At 41.2% G+C, this 19,839-nt stretch overlaps 1 protein-coding gene across 8 annotated transcripts in view; it reads right to left on the bottom strand.

Annotated features, from left to right (window-relative positions):
• Positions 1 to 856: 856 nt before the first annotated feature.
• The window catches only part of SLC45A1 (solute carrier family 45 member 1), a 74,767-nt gene continuing 55,784 nt past the window's right edge, over positions 857 to 19,839 (bottom strand). For 6 of the 8 annotated variants that reach the window (XM_073316558.1, XM_073316559.1, XM_073316557.1 and 3 more), the window contains 6 exons: positions 18,753 to 18,977; positions 16,859 to 17,598; positions 14,840 to 14,993; positions 13,069 to 13,245; positions 9,653 to 9,858; positions 857 to 1,262 (listed from right to left, as the gene is read on the bottom strand). In XM_073316558.1, coding sequence (XP_073172659.1) covers positions 996 to 1,262; positions 9,653 to 9,858; positions 13,069 to 13,245; positions 14,840 to 14,993; positions 16,859 to 17,598; positions 18,753 to 18,977 — 1,769 coding nt within the window. In that variant the 3' untranslated portion in view covers positions 857 to 995. The remainder of the gene's footprint in view (positions 1,263 to 9,652; positions 9,859 to 13,068; positions 13,246 to 14,839; positions 14,994 to 16,858; positions 17,599 to 18,752; positions 18,978 to 19,839) is intronic. The other 2 variants (XM_073316562.1, XM_073316563.1) reach the window with 2 other exon arrangements.

Genomic DNA, 19,839 nt, shown 5'->3' with positions numbered 1-19,839 from the left:
AAACGATTTGATTATCTTAAAAGACAACAGGTTTTCCGTTGCGACCCTCCATAGACTTGGAGTGCCAAAGATCCTTTGTTCATTACTAGGCATGAATTCTTAAGACACCCCCCGGCCCAGGTTGCCACACTCCCATGGCAGGCTCAGGCTGGGGGACCCAGCGGCGGCTCGGGCCGGGCACAGACTCGGGAGCTCAGCCCGGCCAGCAGCACCCCCGCTCTCCGGGCTCCCACAGACTCACTCTACAGCGGCGCCTGCGAAGTGCTGCAAGAGAACCCGGATACGGACTCAGGGGGAGCAGCCGCTACCGAGCAGGACAATGGGAGGGCGGCGGGATACACGGAACACTATAGCCAAGTCAAAGCCGGAGCCCCGCCCCCTTTGAGGGAGGGCACGCCATCTCAGTAGCCAATCAGAGATGATATCACAACACTCTCGGAGTCCATTGGCTACCAGTGAGTAATCGGGCGGCGGCCCAATAGGAGGTGCTAATCAGTGGCTGGCGGGGCCGGTTGTCCTAGCAATAACCAAGGCCATTGGCCTTTCGGGGGCGGGGCCTATGGCGCTAAGGCCGTGACCCCTCCTCCAATAACCCTTTGGGAAGATCCGACCGACGTGACGTCGGGTCAGACACGACCAACAGGAGGGGGTGGATTCCCCCTCCCCCAGCAGCGGGCGGTCTCCGGGACAGGCGCGCCCCGCTGCCCCTCCTCCGCCCATGCCGGCCGCTGCAGGGCGTGTGTTTGGCTGGTGTGGCCCCGCCAGCTGTGCGCAGCGCCCCAGGGGCAATCGGGGCAGCCTTCCCGCGGGGCACGCAGCACTTGCCGTCCGGAGTAATAAGGAGGCACAAGTACAGTTTGTTTGAGTCGCTTTTATTGCAGCGTCCAGCGGGCCTCGTACGGATTGGTGCCTCTTCTTCCCCGGCAGACGCCAGCCCCTCTCCGGCGGCTGATGGAGCCGCACCAGAGATCCCGCACTGCGGAGCTGGGGCCCCTTCACACGCTCAGCACCAACGGCTGCTGCTCCTCAGCCGTCTCCTCGTTGGCTGGAATCTCATATATGACACACAGAGAGGAAAACAAGCAGCCAATGAAAGACACGAGGCTGGCAAAATACATCACCCCGTTAGCGCTGCCCACCATGGAAGTTATGGGTCCCATCACTATAGAAACAAGAAGCTGAGCTAGGAAATACTGGCAGCTCAGAAGAGAGATATCCACGCCCATCCCCCTCTTGGTACCATCGATAGTCGATCCTGTGAACTGTTCAAAGGGAAAGAAAATCATATGAGAACTAGAGAGTAGTTTAGCAAACCAGAGCAAAATATGCAAATTGTTAACATGGTAAAACAATATGCTAAATGCAAACCTGCAAGATGAGACTTTCAATAATTAACATCCATATGCAGCATTCACTACATTTAATAGAGGAGGACACATTGATTTCCCAAACCTAGCAGCGTAAGGAATTACTGTCCCCAGTAGTTGCTGAATTTACACCAGTATTGTTGAGAATGTAGTAGTGGTTTGTAGCAGTGGTTTTCAACCTTTCTTCATCTGAGGACCCCTAAATTTTTTCCAATAGAGGTGTGGACCCCTTTGGAAATCTTAGGATCTGCAGACCCTCACGGGTCCAAGGACCAGAAGTTGAAAACCACTGGTTTGAGGGTTAGCACTAGGGCTGTCAAGCAATTAAAAAAATTAATCGCGATGAGCTGTTAATAATAGAATACCATTTACTTAAATATTTTTGATGTTTTCTACATTTTCCAATATATTTCAATTACAACACAGAATATAAAGCGTACAGTTCTAGTTTATATTTATTTTTATTATAAATATTTGCACTGTAAAAAACAAGACAGTATTTTTCAATTCACCTTACACAGTGCAATCTCTTTATCATGAAAGTTGAACATTCAAACGTAGAATTATGTAAAAAAATCCCTGCATTCAAAAATAAAACAATATAAAACTTTAAAACCTACAAGTCCACTCAGTCCTACTTCTTGTTCAGCCAATTGCTCAGACAAACAAATTTGTTTATATTTGCAGAAGATAATGCTGCCTGCTTCTTGTTTACAATGTCACCTGAAAAAGAGAACAGGCATTTGCATGGCAATGTTGTAGCCGGCATCACAATATATTTACATGCCAGATGCGCTAAAGATTCATATGTCCCTTCATGCTTCAACCACCATTCCCAGAGGATACGTGTTTGTGCTGATGACGGGTTCTGCTCGATAATGATCCAAAGCAGTGTGCACTGATGCATGTTCATTTACATCATCTGAGTCAGATACCACCGGCAGAAGGTTCATTTTCTTTTTTGGTGGTTTGGGTTCTGTAGTTTCTGCATCAGAGTGTTGCTCTTTTAAGACTTCTGAAAGCATGCTCTACACTTCATCCCTCTCAAATTTTGGAAGGCACTTCAGATTCTTAAATCTTGGGTTGAGTGCTGTAGCTATCTTTAGAACTTTCACATTGGTATCTTGTTTGCATTTTGTCAAATTTGCAGTGAAAGTGTTCTTAAAACAAACAACATGTGCTGGGTCATCATCTGAGACTGCTATAACTTGAAATATATGGCAGAATGTGGGTAAAACAGAGCAGGAGACATACAATTCTCCCCCCAAGGAGTTCAGTCACAAATTTAATTAATGCATTATTTTTTTAACAAGCATCATCATCATGGAAATACATCCTCTGGAACGATGGCCGAAGCATGAAGAGACATATGAATCTTTAGCGCATCTGGCATGTAAATATCTTGCGATGCCAGCTACAACAGTGACATGCGAACACCTGTTCTCACTTTCAGGTGAAGTTGTAATTAAGAAGTGGGCAGCATTATCTCCTGTAAATGTAAACAAACTTGTTTCTCTTAGCATTTGGCTGAACAAGAAGTAGGACTGAGTGGACATGTAGGCTCTAAAGTTTTACGTTGTTTTGTTTTTGAGTGCAGTTATGTAACAAAACACCCTACATTTGTAAGTTGCACTTTCATGATAAAGGGATTGCACTACAGTACTTGTATGAGGTGAATTGAAAAATACTATTTCTGTTACTTTTACAGTGCAAATATTGGTAATAAAAATAATATAAAGTGTGCACTGTACACTTTGTATGCTGCGTTATAATTGAAAACATCCAATTGAAAAACAATAATTGAAAAACATCCAAAATATTTAATAAATTTCAATTGCTATTCTATTGTTTTACAGTGTGATTAATCACAATTAATTTTTGAGTTAATCGCATGAGTTAACTGTGATTAATTGACAGCCCTAATTAGCAAACTAATCTCTTCTCTGGACTATTCCCTTAATGCTGGACTACCAAGGCAACGCCATAGGAAAAAGCAGTTGTGCATAAAGGAAACAGCTCAGCAGAAAGGCAAATGATCTTCTCTACCTTTTGAAACTCCAATATTTCCTGAATTTGTCTGCTGGGGAATCTTTTCTCCCCTTAATACAAGTATATACCATTAATGCTCCTAAAAGTTGTTTCTTTCTGGTCAACATCAATTGGAGAATAGAATTCTTAATGTGATAAATCTTCCATTGGAAATTCTGAATGTGAGGTTGATCCTGCTACCACAGAAATCATTTTATAAAAGTCCCACTGATACCAATAGGAGTAAGATTTGGCCCAATATGTACAGCCAAACACTTACTAGCTAAACAAGAGAAGGATAAATACACAACTATTCCAACAGACACTTCTAGCCCATTAACTAGAACAGTGACTGATAATGTTAATACTCGTTACTTGAAATCCATTCACCAGTAACAAGCAGAAATCCACTCACCAGTGTGAGGGAGCTACAGCCATCCATTTTTTGCAGATTTTAAGCCTTCATTTAATAAAACTAGCTTTTAACTCTTGCAGTGGAGAAAACAACTTCCACATGTAAACTGATGCATTTGCTATCTTCCTGAACCTGCAAATCAACAGCTCCAGTGTCTCTGCTACCATTCCTATCTTTTCTAACAAGCAGTAGAATTAAATTAATAAGACTGGTCTGTTTTCACTGATGTTATGCAGAACCCTGTACTCACAAAGAAGCTACCATAATCATGTCATTTTTGCTCTACAGATGCTTAGGAAAGCTATGAATTTTCTGATAGGTCTCTGGTCAATATTAACAAGGTTTGAAATACTTAATGTAATAATAATAGGAATATATAAAAAAGAAACAAGATTTACAATTTACAATGTATAAAAAGCTAATTTAATTCCAGTTACCCCAGAATCTGAATTTGACAATTGCCCTAGCAGATGATGCCAATAAACACAGGTTTTGTGACGTCTCAGTTCCCATTGTATATAGTGACCCATGTTTTACTCAGTTATCGTTTAAGCGTAAATGGGGAAACAAAAGAATTTAACAGAGGGATTCTAAAAAAACACAATAGCTATTTTTGCGTAAAATAATTTAAATTGTGAAACTGTCTAATGTCCTTATTTAATACTACATTCTGCTTGAGTTAATGCAAGATGCCGATTTCCCCCCTTTCCTTAAATTTTTACATTTTCCTTTTTCTATGTCATGTTTGCATCTTTATTTACATGCTAAGAATTTTGGAAAAATATTTGTATCCAAAGAGGTGAATACAGGTGTGTGCTGTTCAGTTAATGTCACTTGTAAAATTAATGCAGGAGAAAGTTTACTGAGATTAAATTCCATCTGTTTAGAGTATTTGACACAAGGATTTGTGTGAGCTTTAATTGGGTAGGTCTGTTTATCAAGTGTGCAAGTGGTTCCAAGATATGTCAATACTACTAAATAAGGCCTGATCCTGCAAAGAGTTACACCTATGGAGCTCCATTACTTTAGTGCTTTGCGATCCTGTATGCCTGCATACAATCCTTTGTGCAACCAGGATCTAATAATTTAGGGCCAATTTGTGGCTTTGCCTCAAGCCCTGCGGAAGAGGCAATGTATTGTTGTCTGCCACAGAAGCACACAACAATCTTGCCAACTCTCACAATTTTACTGGGAGTCTTGTGACAAAAAGTGTTTCCCAAGCTCCTGGAGTGATATTAATATGTGAGAATCTGAGCTTTTGTATATAGATAAAGGAAGTTTCTAGCCCTCATGGTTGTGGAGAATATCTTGAAAATGTGATCCTAGTGTATCCTAGAGTCTAAAAACCCAGAAGGCAAATAGAACTCATCACAAATTAATTATTTTTTAAAAAAACATGATTTTAAAGCCAATCTTATGATTTTTGTTTTAAATGTTTGGGGTTGGAAATGCTGAAGCCAGGAAACTGATTGTGACTCAGAGAATCATAATTTGGGTATCCCCTTGTTCTAGGGGAGGAAATAATCTGTGCTAGCACTACAGATAGTACAGATTACTTTCCTGGCACATCAGTTCACTTGGCAAGCATATTGGAGGACATTTCATATCCAAGGTTCTCTTTACTCCCTGTCCTGGCCCATCACATGTGCAGGGGAAAAGAGAAAGTAGCAGCCCTGTAGAAACTGCTTTCCTCCCTGTTATGTGAGGAGCCAGGACTCCTTACATTGTCTATCCCCTGTATGAGTATGCGGCAAGGGTCACAATTGGGCAAATATAATTCATGTAGAATATTGTATAGCATCACAATAATGTTAGGGTTATACAGTTAAGCACTCAAAAGTCAGCAAACGTCAACGTTAAAATTTCAGCCATAGTTCAAAAGCTATCAGGCATGTACAAGCTACTATTTTCAAACCTTCACAACTTGGTGACAAGGCAAATGGATTTTCACAAGGATACTGTAAGACACTTCTCCTTCCTCACAGCTCTTACCTACCAAATTTCCTATTTTGCTTCCAGACATTGCTAAAACTATTCATATAAAACTTACATATTTTAGATTTTTTTAAAATAATAGGTCCCCCCCATTCTCAAAAATGAACTGCTTTTGTGCAGACAATAGAACAAGTTTATCCTTGGGCAGAAATTAGACTTGGAAAAATTCACCCTTAATCATGCAAATCTGAGAAGTATGAGTAACTGAAAAGTGATTTATGATGGAAATGCTTAGGCAACCTTGTTGACAGCTGTAGTAAGTGCTCCAGCAGTAATGAAGTTTGCCTGAGATTTAGGGTTGCCATTCAGCCAGTGTATATCACCTGCATGAACAGTATTCTGTTGAGACATGGTATTTCCCTTTTGCTGTATAGTGCTGGGGTGTCCTAAAACATTTTTAGAGATTCCTTAGCCCAGATCCACAAAAGGGATTTAGGTGTTGTGATGCTCCTAACTTTTAGGCACCTAGAAAGTCACAGGAACATCACTGTGGTCCACAAAGCCTGAGTTGGGCACCCAGACTCCTACACAACGAATGGGGAGAGACATAGAAGCAATCAACAAAGCTAGCCCTGCTAGGCAGGGAGCCACCTAAGCTAGCCAATGGGAGATGTCTATGAGAAGGATGCATGCCAAGCCCTGAACCACTCTTGATGTTTGGTGCCTAAGTCTGGTCTGTAGGAAGGCACCTATCTCTGTTTGTGATTAATTAATCAGGGGAAGATAGGCATTCAGCTGTCTAGATTGAATGCGGGGGCCCAATCCAATAGTTGGCCTGTCAGCACACCTACTTTTGCCAGGATAAATTTAATTTAAACCTGCATGCGAGTTCACACAAAACAGCCCAAGAAGGCACTTCCTTATAACCTTTAGCTGATCAGTTAAGGTACTAACCCAGGATGTGCTTTGGATTTTGGAGGATAGGATTCAAATTTAAAATGATCTGGACAAACAGGAGAAATTATCTGAAATACACAGGATGAAATTCAATGAGGACAAATGCAAAGTACTCCATTTAGGAAAGAACAATCAGTTGCACACATACAAAATGGGAAATGACTGCCCAGGAAGGAGTACTGCAGAAAGAGATCTGGGGTGTCACAGTAGCTCGTAAGGTAAATATGAGTCAACAGTGTAACACTTGCAAAAACAGTGAACATCATTCTATGATGTATTAGCAGGTGTGTTGTAAGCAAGACATGAGAAGTAATTCTTCCACTCTACTCCATGCTAATAAGGCCTCAACTGGAGTATTGTGTCCAGTTCTGGGTGCCACATTACAGGAAAGATGTGGATAAATTGGGGAAAGTCCAGAGAAGAGCAACAAAAAGGATTAAAGGTCTAGAAAACATGACCTATGAGGGAAGATTGAAAAAAATGGGTTTGTTTAGTCTGGAGAAGAGAAGACTGAGAGAGGGGACATGATAACAGTTTTCAAGTACATAAAAGGTTGTTACAAGGAGGAGAGGGGAAAATTGGTCTTGTTAACCTTTGAGGATAGGGTAAGAAGTAATGGGCTTAAATTACAGCAAGGGAGGTTTAGGTAGGACATTAGGAAAAAATTCCTAATTGTTAGGGTAGTTAAGCACTGAAATAAATTCCTTAGGGAAGTTGTGGAATCTCCATCATTGTAGGTTTTTAAGAGCAGGTTAGACAAACACCTGTCAGAAATGGTCTAATTATTATGTAGTCCTGCAATGAGTGCAGAAGACTGGACTAGATTACTTCTCAAGGTCCTTTCCAGTCCTATACTTCTATGATTCTACCTGAAGGGGAGAATGGACTTGAACAGGGAGTTGCCACAGTCCTAACCACTAAGCTATAGAGTCATTCTAACTCTTTCTCAGTCCAATTGATATTTAATTATTCAATCATTTAATTAAAGTGGGCCAACTTCAAAAGGAGATACTGAGGGAGCCCCATGTCAGAATATCCTATAGCACATTGTTCAAATCTCTTCTCATCAGACAGAGGGGGATTTGAAGGGTGGGTCTTCCACATCCTGCATAAATACCCTAACCACTAGGCTAAAAGTTAGAATGGAGGTTGTCCTCCTCTCCTCCCCCCAGCTGTTTTGTGTGAACTCACATGTGGGGCCTGATCCAGTAGGTGTGCTAAGAGACTGCCTACCAGATTGGGCCCCACACATGACTTACGCACTCTAATACCCATCTTCTTCAGTGTGTGAATCATTCCAGAGCATAGGCAAGAGACATGCACCTGGACACCAAGAGTGATGCCGCAATGTGCATGCTCAGTAGCAGAAACACGGGCACCTATGGAACTCTTACTGCCAAAACTTATGCAACAAGCAAGTTTAGGTACTACAAAGTTAGGCGGCAGCTGAGTAGGAGGTTGTGAATCACAACTGTGCCTAAAAAGGGGACTCAGGCACCTAAAAACAGGATTAGGTGCATATGTACCTTCTTTGATCCCACCTTTAGTTCTCGCTCAGTCTTGACTGCTTGTGGTATTTCTAGCTCATCCATCCCCCTGTGCTCAGTGTGGCTTTGGAAATTCAATGTTGATAAGTAATGAATGCATATTAGAAAAATAATCCCAACTATACATACAAAATGATGGAATCTAAACTAGCTGTTACCGCTTGAGAGAGATCTTGATGTCATCATGGATAGTTCTCTGAAAACATCTGCTGAATGTGCAGTGGCAGTCAAAAAAGCTAACACTATTAGGAACCATTAGGAAAGGGATAAATAATAAGACAGAAAATATCTTAATGCCACTATATAAATCCATGGTACGTCCACACCTTGAATACTGTGTGCAGTTCTGGTTGCCCCATCCCAAAAAAGATGTATTAGAACTGGAAAAAGTACTGAGAAGGGCAACCGAAATTATTAAGGGTATAGAACAGCTTCCAGAAGAGGAGAGATTAAAAAGTCTGGGACTGTTCAGCATGGAAAAGAGACAACTAGGCAGGGATATGATAGAGGTCTGTAAAATCATAAGTGGGAGGAGAAAATGAATAAGGAAATGTTATTTATCCCTTCACATAACACAAGAACTAGGGTTACCCAATGAAATTAATAGGCAGCAGGTTTAAAACAAACATAAGGAAGTACTTCACACAACAAATCAATAACCTGTGGAACTCAGTGCTAAGCAATGTTCTGAAGGCCAAAAGTATAACTGGGTTAAACAAAGCATTAGATAAGTTCATGGAGGATAGGTCCATCAGTGGTTGCTAGCCAAGATGGTCATGGATGCAACCCCATGCTCTGGGTGTCCCAAATTCTCTGACTGCCAGAAACTGGGACTGGACAACAGAGGATGGATCACTCAGTGATTGCCATGTTCTGTTCATTCCTTCTGCAGCATCTGGCATCGGCCACTGTCGGAAGACAGGATACTGGGCTGGATGGACCATTGGTCTGACCCACTATAGCTATTCTTATTTTCTTATGCTTCCTGATCAGATTCTGCCAAACATGAGTATAGGACCATTAATAGTGTCCTGGCCAGCACAGACTGAGCTATGAAAAAATAACTTAAAATAAATATTCAGCTTCTCAGCAATATGCAGCGGAGGGCAAGGGACAAGGAAAAAGAAGTAAGCATTAGAGAGGCTGGGAAGGGGAGGAGGGCAAAGGAAAATCAATAGAGATGAAGAAGATTCAGTTCCCTTTCTACCCGTGGCTGGCCACATAGTAGAAAGAGATTTTTAAACAAGTTAATTCTAACTGATTGTATGTGCAGCAGAAAAAGAAAAGGAGCAAAAAATTCTAGTTGAACATGATCTGTCTTGGCAGAAGTTTGTCTTAGCTGTGGGTAGTGTAGAAACTTCTGCACTTTATGGTTTAAAAACATGTAGTAGTGGGAAACTTACCTTTTTACTCTGGTAGTAATCACACAACAGAGAATAAGGGAGTGTGCAGAGCGTTGAAAACAAAATACCATAAGTTATGCATAAAGATAAAACCACATAGATATTTCTGGAGACTGTAGCCAGGCCTGTACCAAGTCCAAAAGCAAGGTATGCTATGAAATACAGGGTGCGAATACTGAAGTATTCTTCCAGCTTTTCTAGTGCAGCTGTAAAATAGAATTTAAGAGAATAAATTGCACAGAAACATATAAACAGATTCTGTGTATTTTTTTAACTTTCTGCTGTGACTACATCCTAGTTGCCCTGGTCTTTAACCTTCTCAAAGCATTAGAATTATTGGTTTATTTAATTATGGGAAATAACTTTCCACAAACAATAAAGGGAATTTGTGAGATATTATATTTCTTTTTCTTAATCTGATGTCATAATTTTTACTTTTGCCAATTGTTTTGAAGTATACTTTAATGCAAATACTTGTAAAGTTAGCATATGTGATACTGTATAAGGTTGGAGTGATCAGCTTCTGGTACTGTCAGCTTTTCAGGTCATGCAGAATAAGATCTTTCACACAGAGCATGTTAAGAAGGTAATTATGAACTGAAGAATGGCCTGTCTATCCTTCCTTTACCCACATTAAGGCTTTTTAGGTGTACATCCCCATGTTTTCTGAACCCTGTCTATTATTAATCTATGGTTTATGGATACAACTTTAACAGGACTATGAATGAAATGTAAGATCTTTAGTGGAGAAATGATTGATAAATAAGGGCCAGATTCCGCCAACTGCACATTTCTTGAAGGACTGCTACTTCTAGAACAAAATAAGTTGTCATGTGGAAAAAAATGAATATATCTTAGGGGTACTGTATGTTTTCTTCTCAGTGTGTATGTGTAGCGGGGTGGCTACCCGCTCTTGCCCTGAAGGACTGAAAAGCCAGCCCTTTGAGCGGGCTGTGGGCTAGAAGCTGGGCTGATAGGGGAAATAGCCGCAGCTGGGCCATGCCCCAATCAGGGCCCAGCTGGCCCTTACAAAGGCTGGGAGCCAGAAACTCAGGCAGTCTCTCTCTGGCTAGAGAGAGATAGATAGGCCTGGTTGCAGGGGAACTCACCTGGGGACCTAGAGTAAGGCAGGGCTGGGAAGCCCTAGGCCAGCAACTCCCCAGGCTGCAGGGCCTGGTCCCAGGCCCTTATAGGTATTGGGGTTGCAAAGGGGCAGTCTGAGGGTGGGTAAGGGCAGCCAGTCCAAATCCCTTGTTGCCTGTGGTGATTGGCTTTTACACTGCAGTCTGCCCCAGGGTGTGGGGGCTTGATGGTAACTGGCAGTAGCCATGACTGAGGTGATGTGGGGATAGTGGGTGAGGGTTCCTAGGGAGTGGGGGTACTGCCAGGGGGCAGCACCCAAGGCAAGGGCACCGGACATGGGGGCTAGTGGTAAGGTAGATCACTGGCCTGCAGAGGGTGCTCTGGGCTGGAAATTGAGCTAATTCCCAAGGATGACCAGTAGGAGGTGCTGCTGGGTGAGTCCAAATGCTTGCAATATGCATAACTTGTGCAGTGTTACTATTTGCCAAAAAAACAGAATTCTACCCAGAAGAGGCTGCCTGTCAGTGGTGAGTGAAGGAATTGCACAATGGTTGCCTGAGCTTGCAAAGACGTTACACTCAACTTGATACCATTTCTATTTGCCTCTGTCTGTAACACAATAACCTTTGAATGCTACAACTATTCAATTTCAAAATTTCAGTAAACATTCAAGGTATCAAGGGCCAGAATACTATTGGATTTTTGGAAAATCAGGAAGCTGAAAGGTGGGAAATGGGGGGGACCCCACGAAGCCTTACCAGCTCTTTAGTACAGCCATAATTTTAAACCCCTCTGCAATTGTTTTAGCTCAAACAACTGGTTGATAGTACCCATTAATGTCTTCTAGCATAACAGTAGTCCTGACTCATCTCTGTCTATCCTACCAATACATTGAATCATATAAATGTAGGGCTGGAAGGGACTGCAAGAGGTCATATAATTTTCCCCCCTATGCTGAGGCAGAACCAAGCAATCATACACCATCTCTGAGAGTGTTTGTCTAACATGTCCTTAAAAACCTCTAATGATAGGGATTCCACACCTTCCTTAGTAACTTATTCCAGTACTTAACTATCCTTTATAGTTAAAAAGGTTTTACTAATATCTACCCTAAATCTCCCTTGCTGCAGATTTAACTGATTACATTTCTTGTTCTACCTCCAATGGACATTGAGAACAATTTACCACCATCCTCTTTACATATTTGAAGACTATTATTAGGTTTCCCCCTCAGTCCTACACAAAGTACTCCTGTTAATGCACCCCAGAATTATATTAGCCTATTTCACAACTGCACCACACAGTTGGTTCATATTAAACTTGTGACCCACTATAACTCCCAGTTCCTTTTCTGCAGCACTGCTGCCTAGACGGTTATTCCCAATTTTATATTTGTGCATTTGACATTTCTTTCCTAAGTGCAGTAGGTTCCACTTGTTTTAATGAATTTCATCTTGTTGATTTCAGACCAGTTCCCCAATTTGTCATGGTCATTTTGAATTATAATCTTGTCCTCCAAATTGTTTGCAACCCCTCCCAGCTTGATGTCACCTGCAGATTTTATAAGTATATTCTCCACTTCATTATCTAAGTCATTAATGAAAATAGTGAATAGAACCAGACTCAGGACAGACCTCTGTGGAGCCCCACTATTAATGTCCTCCCAGTTTGGCAGAAAACCATTGATAACTGAAAAACTGTACTCAGAGTAGTCAGTTGTGCACGCACATTACAGTAATTTCATAGCCACATTTCCCACTTTGCAAGTAGGACTGTGTCCCTGTGCATATGGGTGGAGGGATGCATGCTCCCTGTGCATGGGGTTTGTGTGTGCATAGGGTGTGTGAATGCAGGGCATACAGAATCCTTAGCAGTCGCAGGGGAGTTACAGGAAGCCCCTGCAATAGAGGCAGGTGGGATGGCAGGGAGCTATGTGGGAAAATTGTGGGATGCAAGGAACCCTTGGTGCATGCAAAATATCCGGCTTACACAAGCTATGAAGTGTGCAATTCCCCCATACCTCAGTTCACCTACCTCACAAGAGTTTTGTGAAGCTGTGGATTACTTTATGAACAGTGCTATACAATGGCAATTTGTTTTATTGTGACGAGACTGTTGGGTGTCTGTGCTGTCAATGCTAACCAGTATTAACAAACAGACAGACAAGAACTGCTAATAAAAAAAAAAGATTTTAGGGCAGAAAAACCATCAAGTAGCACTCTAATCTGCAATATAAATGCCAAGCCTAAAACAACATTCTATACTGCAGAAGCAGCTTTTCAGAGGCAGTTCGTTCTCCTCTCAGCATTATGGGAGAAAGCTCTGCTTAATACCTGAATAGAATGCAGCACTGAATGCATAGATACACATTCCCCAACACCCCATGGTGACCCCAGCATTGTATTTTTGATATTCATCAGAGTTGTGAGGGGCTTTAGGATTGCCTTGAAACACCACTTCTCCCATGAAGTCTGTGTAGAACAGCAACATTCCCTCAAACGAGAGCCAACCTAGAAGAAGCCAGAAGCAATATTTATTTATTTAAATTTGAATGGTATCTTTAAGCTCCCACTCCAAGCTCTGGGTACTCTTGCATATTTTAGAAGTCCCAGCAGTAAACAAACTGTGTAACATTCTATAATACACTCCACAGCTTGCCCTTATCATCATCATGGGAGTTACCTGAGACCTCTCTCTTTATATACTACACTGTAATCTGTATCAAAGTCAGTTAGCATTTTAAAGGTTAAAACCTACCCTTTGAACACCACCTGGAATCCCCAAAGGCAGACTGCACTGGTCAGAGCACTGATCAGAGCAAGAGAAACCACAAATGGGTTACAGAATTCTGAACTAGCTTCAGTTTCTAAATGGATTCAAGATCTAGCTTTCACATAGAGCACATCATAGTAGTCTAATCTTGAGATGACAAAGGCATGTATTAGTGTAGCAAGGTCTGAGAGAGATGACTCCACTGATCTTTCCAAAATCAGATGGGAAAAGTGCTTTTAGTTATGGCGACTACCTGGGACTCCAGCAGCATCCTCTAGTTCAATAAAATTCCATAGCAGCGAATGTATGTTGCAAATGGTGGCTGTGTTCCCTCACTCAAGGATGCTGATGCAACAGTTCATCTGATTCTTTCTGCCAACTTATTAATATTAACTCAGTCTTCTCTCGACTGAGCCTGACCTATCGAGCCTTCTACAGTCACTTGGCCACTGTATTAACAGATGGAAAGTGATGGTGGTGTAGAGCTGGCTGCCATCAGAATACTGAAAACTCCACAGCCCATGTCTCTTACAATCTTTCTTACGGAGCCTCATGTACACATGGAACATGAGTAGAAAGAGAGTTGAACCCTGTGTTGCCTCACATGGGAGTGTCCCTGGCACAAATAAAAGAGAATATCACCCATCATTATCCTTACAACATGTCTAAATGAACACACATTGTGTGGCAAACTGCGGGATAAATCTACAGAGCTCCAGCATACTGCACACTAAGAGTGTATGTGCAGGGTCCACATGAAGAGTTCCCTTTGGAACGGACAGTTAGTGGATGGCACACTGGAGCTCTGAAGATTTACACCCCAGTTTACTGAGCAGTGAGTTTCATCTAGAAATGCCCTTAGAGGCCTCTGAGCAAATAAACACTCATTCAATAAGAAGTCCAATACCAGAGGACAATGTCAAAGGAGGCTGATTTGTAAAATTTTAATGATAAAATTTTCAATTTATAATTTCTGCTCCTAGTTCAGTTTCTTGTGTCCTAGTACATATACTCCACCTAATCAGAGGTAGATTTCCTTAGTGCCGATATAAACAAGGAATTATTTTTTTACTAAAAATAAATATGTATTCATTTCTGGTAGAAAATAATCTAGTTATAGAAGAACCATAAGAGACTTTCTGGAGTTTGGAATACTATCAGTCACCTTCATGGAGAAAATTAGGACTCAGTTACTCAGTAGTCCTCAGCAAGGGACAACCACAATAGATCAAACACTTTAAAATATTAATCTAAACTGATTCTTAAACCATTTTCTTCTGAAGGAAAATATGATTACTTTCATGGTGAAAACATGACATTGTGCAGGTTTACCTAGGAAGTGGTTGATGCAGAGGTTACGCAGAGTCTTGGGCATGTGGCAGATGGTTGAACAAAGAAGTTTCATGGAAAGTGATTGCTCAGACATCTCACCTGATCCATTCAACTCACTCTCATACTTCATACCATTCAGCAAAATATTAGCAACCTGCACCATAAGAACTCCAAATCAGAAAACATAAAAACAAAGCTGTGTAATATTACATTTCTTTGTGGTCACTGACAGTGTTGCCATAAAAAGTAAACATTGAGAATAAAGATGAGTCTAGATTCAGTGGGGATGCAAGCAATGGAGTAAATAAGTTAATCATAAAATGCAAAGTAGTATTCTGTATACGGTTTTGGCTTTCAGTGGATTCGAAACAAGTATCTTACACTCTTCTGGATTTCTTTGGGAACCAAATTTAGTACTGGCGTAAGTGGACATGAATCCCATTGAAGTCAATAGGAGCTGTCCTCAGAACAGGGCTGCATTTGGCTGCAGGAATAGTAGGGGTGGTGCAGACAAAAGGACCTCCTTTAATTTACACACTCACGTTAGTTGTTTTTCCTGCTATTCCCCACACACATGGGATGAAATCCTGGCCCCACTGAAATCAGGGAAACCAGGATTTTACTCATAGTGGTAAATTACACTCATTTTGCACAGCTACTGAATGTCTAGTTCAGGGGTAGGCAACCTATGGCATGCGAGCTGATTTTCAGTGGCACTCACACTGCCCGGGTCCTAGCCACCGGTCCGGGGGGCTCTGCATTTTAATTTAATTTTAAATGAAGCTTCTTAAATATTTTTAAAATCTTATTTACTTTACATACAACAATAGTTTAGTTATATATTAAAGACTTATAGAAAGAGGCCTTCTAAAAACATTACATTGTATTACTGGCATGCAAAACCTTAAATTAGAGTGAATAAATGAAGACTTGGCACACCACTTCTGAAAGGCTGCCAATCACTGATCTAGTTGGTGTATGTTAAAGTACTTCCTATTCCCACCTGCACCTTTTAAGACCAACTTACACCTAGCATGTAATTTACACCGCCATTTATGTCACTCCTGAATTTTGGCAAAAGATTTACATGAGTGTTACACCTGTTAACATCAGGTTATCATTGGCTGAAGTTGGCTCATGTGTACAAAGGGCTGCTGAATGCATTCCCTATACAAAATAAGCTCATTCACAAGCCTGAAAACAGTAATATGATGGCAAAAAATATCCGTTAAGCATGTTTCAAAACACAAAATGTATAACTGGGTCAAAAGATAGCAAAAGAAACATACATAACAGGACAGGTGCCTCATTTCTGTTCCCGTTATGTACCAGCACACAGAGGTCCCTGACCTCCTGCAGATTCCCAGGAAACCACTAGGTTTGGGGACAAGCCCCACAGCCTTTTCCCAAGAGCTGGAAAATCTCACTTTCCCTGATGAAAACATGGGCAGTAATCTTCATGAGGAGATGCTCACAGCAAAACACCTCCCCACACCCACCATTACTTTGGTTATCATTTCATGGGCTGTGAATTAATTTGTAGCTCATGAAAGCTTATGCTCAAATAAATTGGTTAGTCTATAAGGTGCCCCTAGTACTCCTTTTCTTTTTGTGTCTAACATTATTAACCTCAGAAATGCTGATGCACATAATTTGCCTCTGCACCTTGTGTTATATTGTCTGAGGGGTGGGAAAAGGCCCACATTATTCCCTGGCGGAGAGTCCGAATCATAAATAATTTCCCGCAATCTCTTACTAATTTTTGTTCCCTAAATCTCTCTTATTAATAGACTCATATTATGAGTTCATACATTGTATTCCTACCATAGCTTTCATAAACAAGCTGTTACAAAGAGCCCTTAATCACAAGTGTGTATAGACAAACAAAAAGTCAGTCATTATGATAAAAGTATATATTTAAGCATTTTAAAATAAAAGGTAAAACTATCTAAAGAGACTAAATGAATGTTCAGATTACATGGTCATGACATTGTTTCTGGATATATTTTCTCCCCTTACCTGTTGGCTGAAGGTTACATTTCTTCTCCTGCTACTTTCTGGACAATATCCTGTTACAACATCTGGAATGGCCAAGGTCTGAGGCCTTTTCAGAATCCCTACTGATCGTGGCTTTATTGCATCCAGTGAACCCACCCTTAATGCATCTCCATCTGTCCCTGGATTTACAGAATTCTCCCCTTGGTCCAGGATTCCATTTTCTTGACAGTAAAAGCCCTCTGGCACCCTGGGAAAGCTGACACTGATTGCCTGTCTGGGCAAGCTAGCTGGGATTGCTAAATAGCCATCATACCCTCCTGTGAAGCAGTCTATGAGCACGCTGTCAATATTTGAGGTCCCAAATGATGATGCAAATTCATTAATTCCTGTCAAGGAGTTGTCTCTGCTGTTAAAACTGCCATATTTAGGTGTGAGTGGGCTGAGAGGGGAAATTGGACTTGTAAAACTTGCATATAAATCATGTGCGTTACGAGAACTGAGGTTTTCATGTACACCTTCCTCAAACAAAAGAGGTGGAGAAGGAGGAAGAGGAAGACTTGGACTCTTCATCACTTTTTTCTTCTTGCTAAAAGACTGCAGCGGTCTTTCTGGAATGCTAATTAGAGTCAAGACAGTAGTGATAGTCAATATTATTGCTGTGAAGACATAGATGACACGGAGCTGCCCTCCCACAGCTCTTCCAAAACTGGTTTTATCCCAATTTATTCCTCCAACAACATAACCAAAGCCGCCTCCAAGACCTGTTGGGGAAAATAGATTAAGATTACCTTCCCTAGCCAATTCCTAAAGAAAAAAGGCAATGAAGCACAGCACCATTTGAATCATGAGTTCTGAGCTAGATTCCCAATTCCTAGCTAATCACTTTAAGGATTTATATCTCTTAAATACAATACAATAGCCTGCACCAAAAACACATTAATGATGAGATAGAGAGGGGAAGGGGGTTGATGCTGCACAAGTAATTGATGTAAAGAATCTGAAGCCAACTCTACTCCCACATTTGCCAGCTCATTTTAGGACAAGTCACTTAATCTTTGTAAGTGTCAGAGTTCCCACCTGTAAAATGACAATAGTGATGCTTACCTGCCTCATGGCATAGCTCTAGGATTAAAGTGCATTTCTGCTCTGAAAAGTGAAGTTAAAATTGATCCTTCATACTCAATAGGAAGCTCTTCTCTGTGTGTATTCAGAGTCAGGTTAGCTCAATTTACTGAATAATGGGCTGGCTACACATTTGAAGTGGCAACACTGTTTAAAACAAACACTATATAAAATATATACATTATACAAACTCCATTCATGTGGTGACAGCCTTAGGCGAATGTCCTTTCTTTCATCACACACACAGAGCAATGCAGAAGTATGTTTTATAAATCTGGTGAAAGAGGAAAACTAAACTGCAGAATTTGATAGCTAACAATGAAAATAAAGATCAGCAGTTTTAGGGCAACCAGCAGGATTTGCCTCCTCCAATAAAGCCAATACAAATGGTATTTTCTCCTGAATACAGTATGATCATCTCCTCTCTGTAAATATTATTGCTACCATATCTGTTTGAGGGGGGTCTCATGAAGAGCTGTCAAGAATTTGGTTTATTTCTATTTTTACATTTGTTAAACTCTTTGACAATAAAACGCAAACTGATAAAGGGCAAAATATCACAAACTTACTATAATTTATACACTGTTTATTTTTTAAATTACTGAAGTTACCTATTGAGTTATACTTATAGTAGAGGAAAAGAGACAGTTCCCCAACCCAAAGCTGTATGTATCATTACAGTTCAAAGACCTATGGTATATACAAACATTTGTGCCATGCTATTCTATATTGGAACTTGTCTGCTCATAGCTAAATGGCTATATACCATGCAAGAGTAAATAAAAGTGCATACCTGCTAACAAAGCATGGATGTTAAGCCCCCTGTCTTGATCCACTGGGCTACACACATCCATCATATAGGCATGACTGGGATTGTCTGCCGAATCTGCACTAAAGTCCATTAGGACAACCCCACAGATTGTGAGAATGATCCCCCACTTATGGTTATTCACAGTGTCAGCCAACGCACTGCCAATGTCCCTTCCATTCAGCATAAGTGAGAGCCCCAGTAATGCTCCTAGGAACAAGGAATCAAATTAGATCAACCGGGAGGAAAAAATTATGAAGGCCCATCCTTCCTTGCTCTCCGATTGTTATTCTACACCAAACTCAGTACAGCAGGTAGCATCATTCACAGTCAGATCACCACAGACTGGGGGTTCTGTGTGGTTTATGGAAAGATTTTGGATCTCTGTTCCCAACAATGTCCAAACTAACTGAATTATTTGCTCTTCTTAGATCCAATCTCAAAATTTAATGAGCAATTTCCATAGTTTGTTTGTTTGTAGAGTTTCCTTTCTGCTGACAGGCCTTCACATAGGACTAGATCTCTCCAGATAATTGAGCAGACAGGACGCTTCCATACATACATCTCTAGTTGCCCACACAGGAGGCAGTGGGAGAGTGCCATCTGAGGCTAATGTCAACACTAGAAGCTAGGGGTATAGTTCCCAGCTAACATACATATACTCACACTAGCTCTCATCAAGCTATTGCAATTATAAATCATAATGTAACCACAATAGCACAGGCAGTGACAGCATGGTTTAGTTGTACTGAGTACATACCCACCATTTTCCCGCAGGTTGGTACTTAGTACAGCTAAGCCATGCTTCTGCTGCTGTTGCCCATGCTATCATGGCTACACTACTATTTAGACTTGTGTTAACTCAATGAGAACTGGTGCGAGTATGCAAACATGAGTTGGGAATCACACACAGCTCAAAGTTTAGATGTAGCACTGTTCCATCCTCCTGGAACCCTATAGATGCCCCTCTACAGGAGCTCCACATAGAAGGAGTTTCATGGTAGGGTGTGGGGAATAGTAGGGGACTGTCCACACTCAGCAGTATCATCCACTGCAAATGCTACCGATACAG

Source organism: Lepidochelys kempii, chromosome 18 (assembly GCF_965140265.1).
Source record: "Lepidochelys kempii isolate rLepKem1 chromosome 18, rLepKem1.hap2, whole genome shotgun sequence".
In the NCBI taxonomy this organism is placed as follows: domain Eukaryota; kingdom Metazoa; phylum Chordata; order Testudines; family Cheloniidae; genus Lepidochelys; species Lepidochelys kempii.
This window is presented reverse-complemented; position numbering and strand designations above follow the sequence as displayed.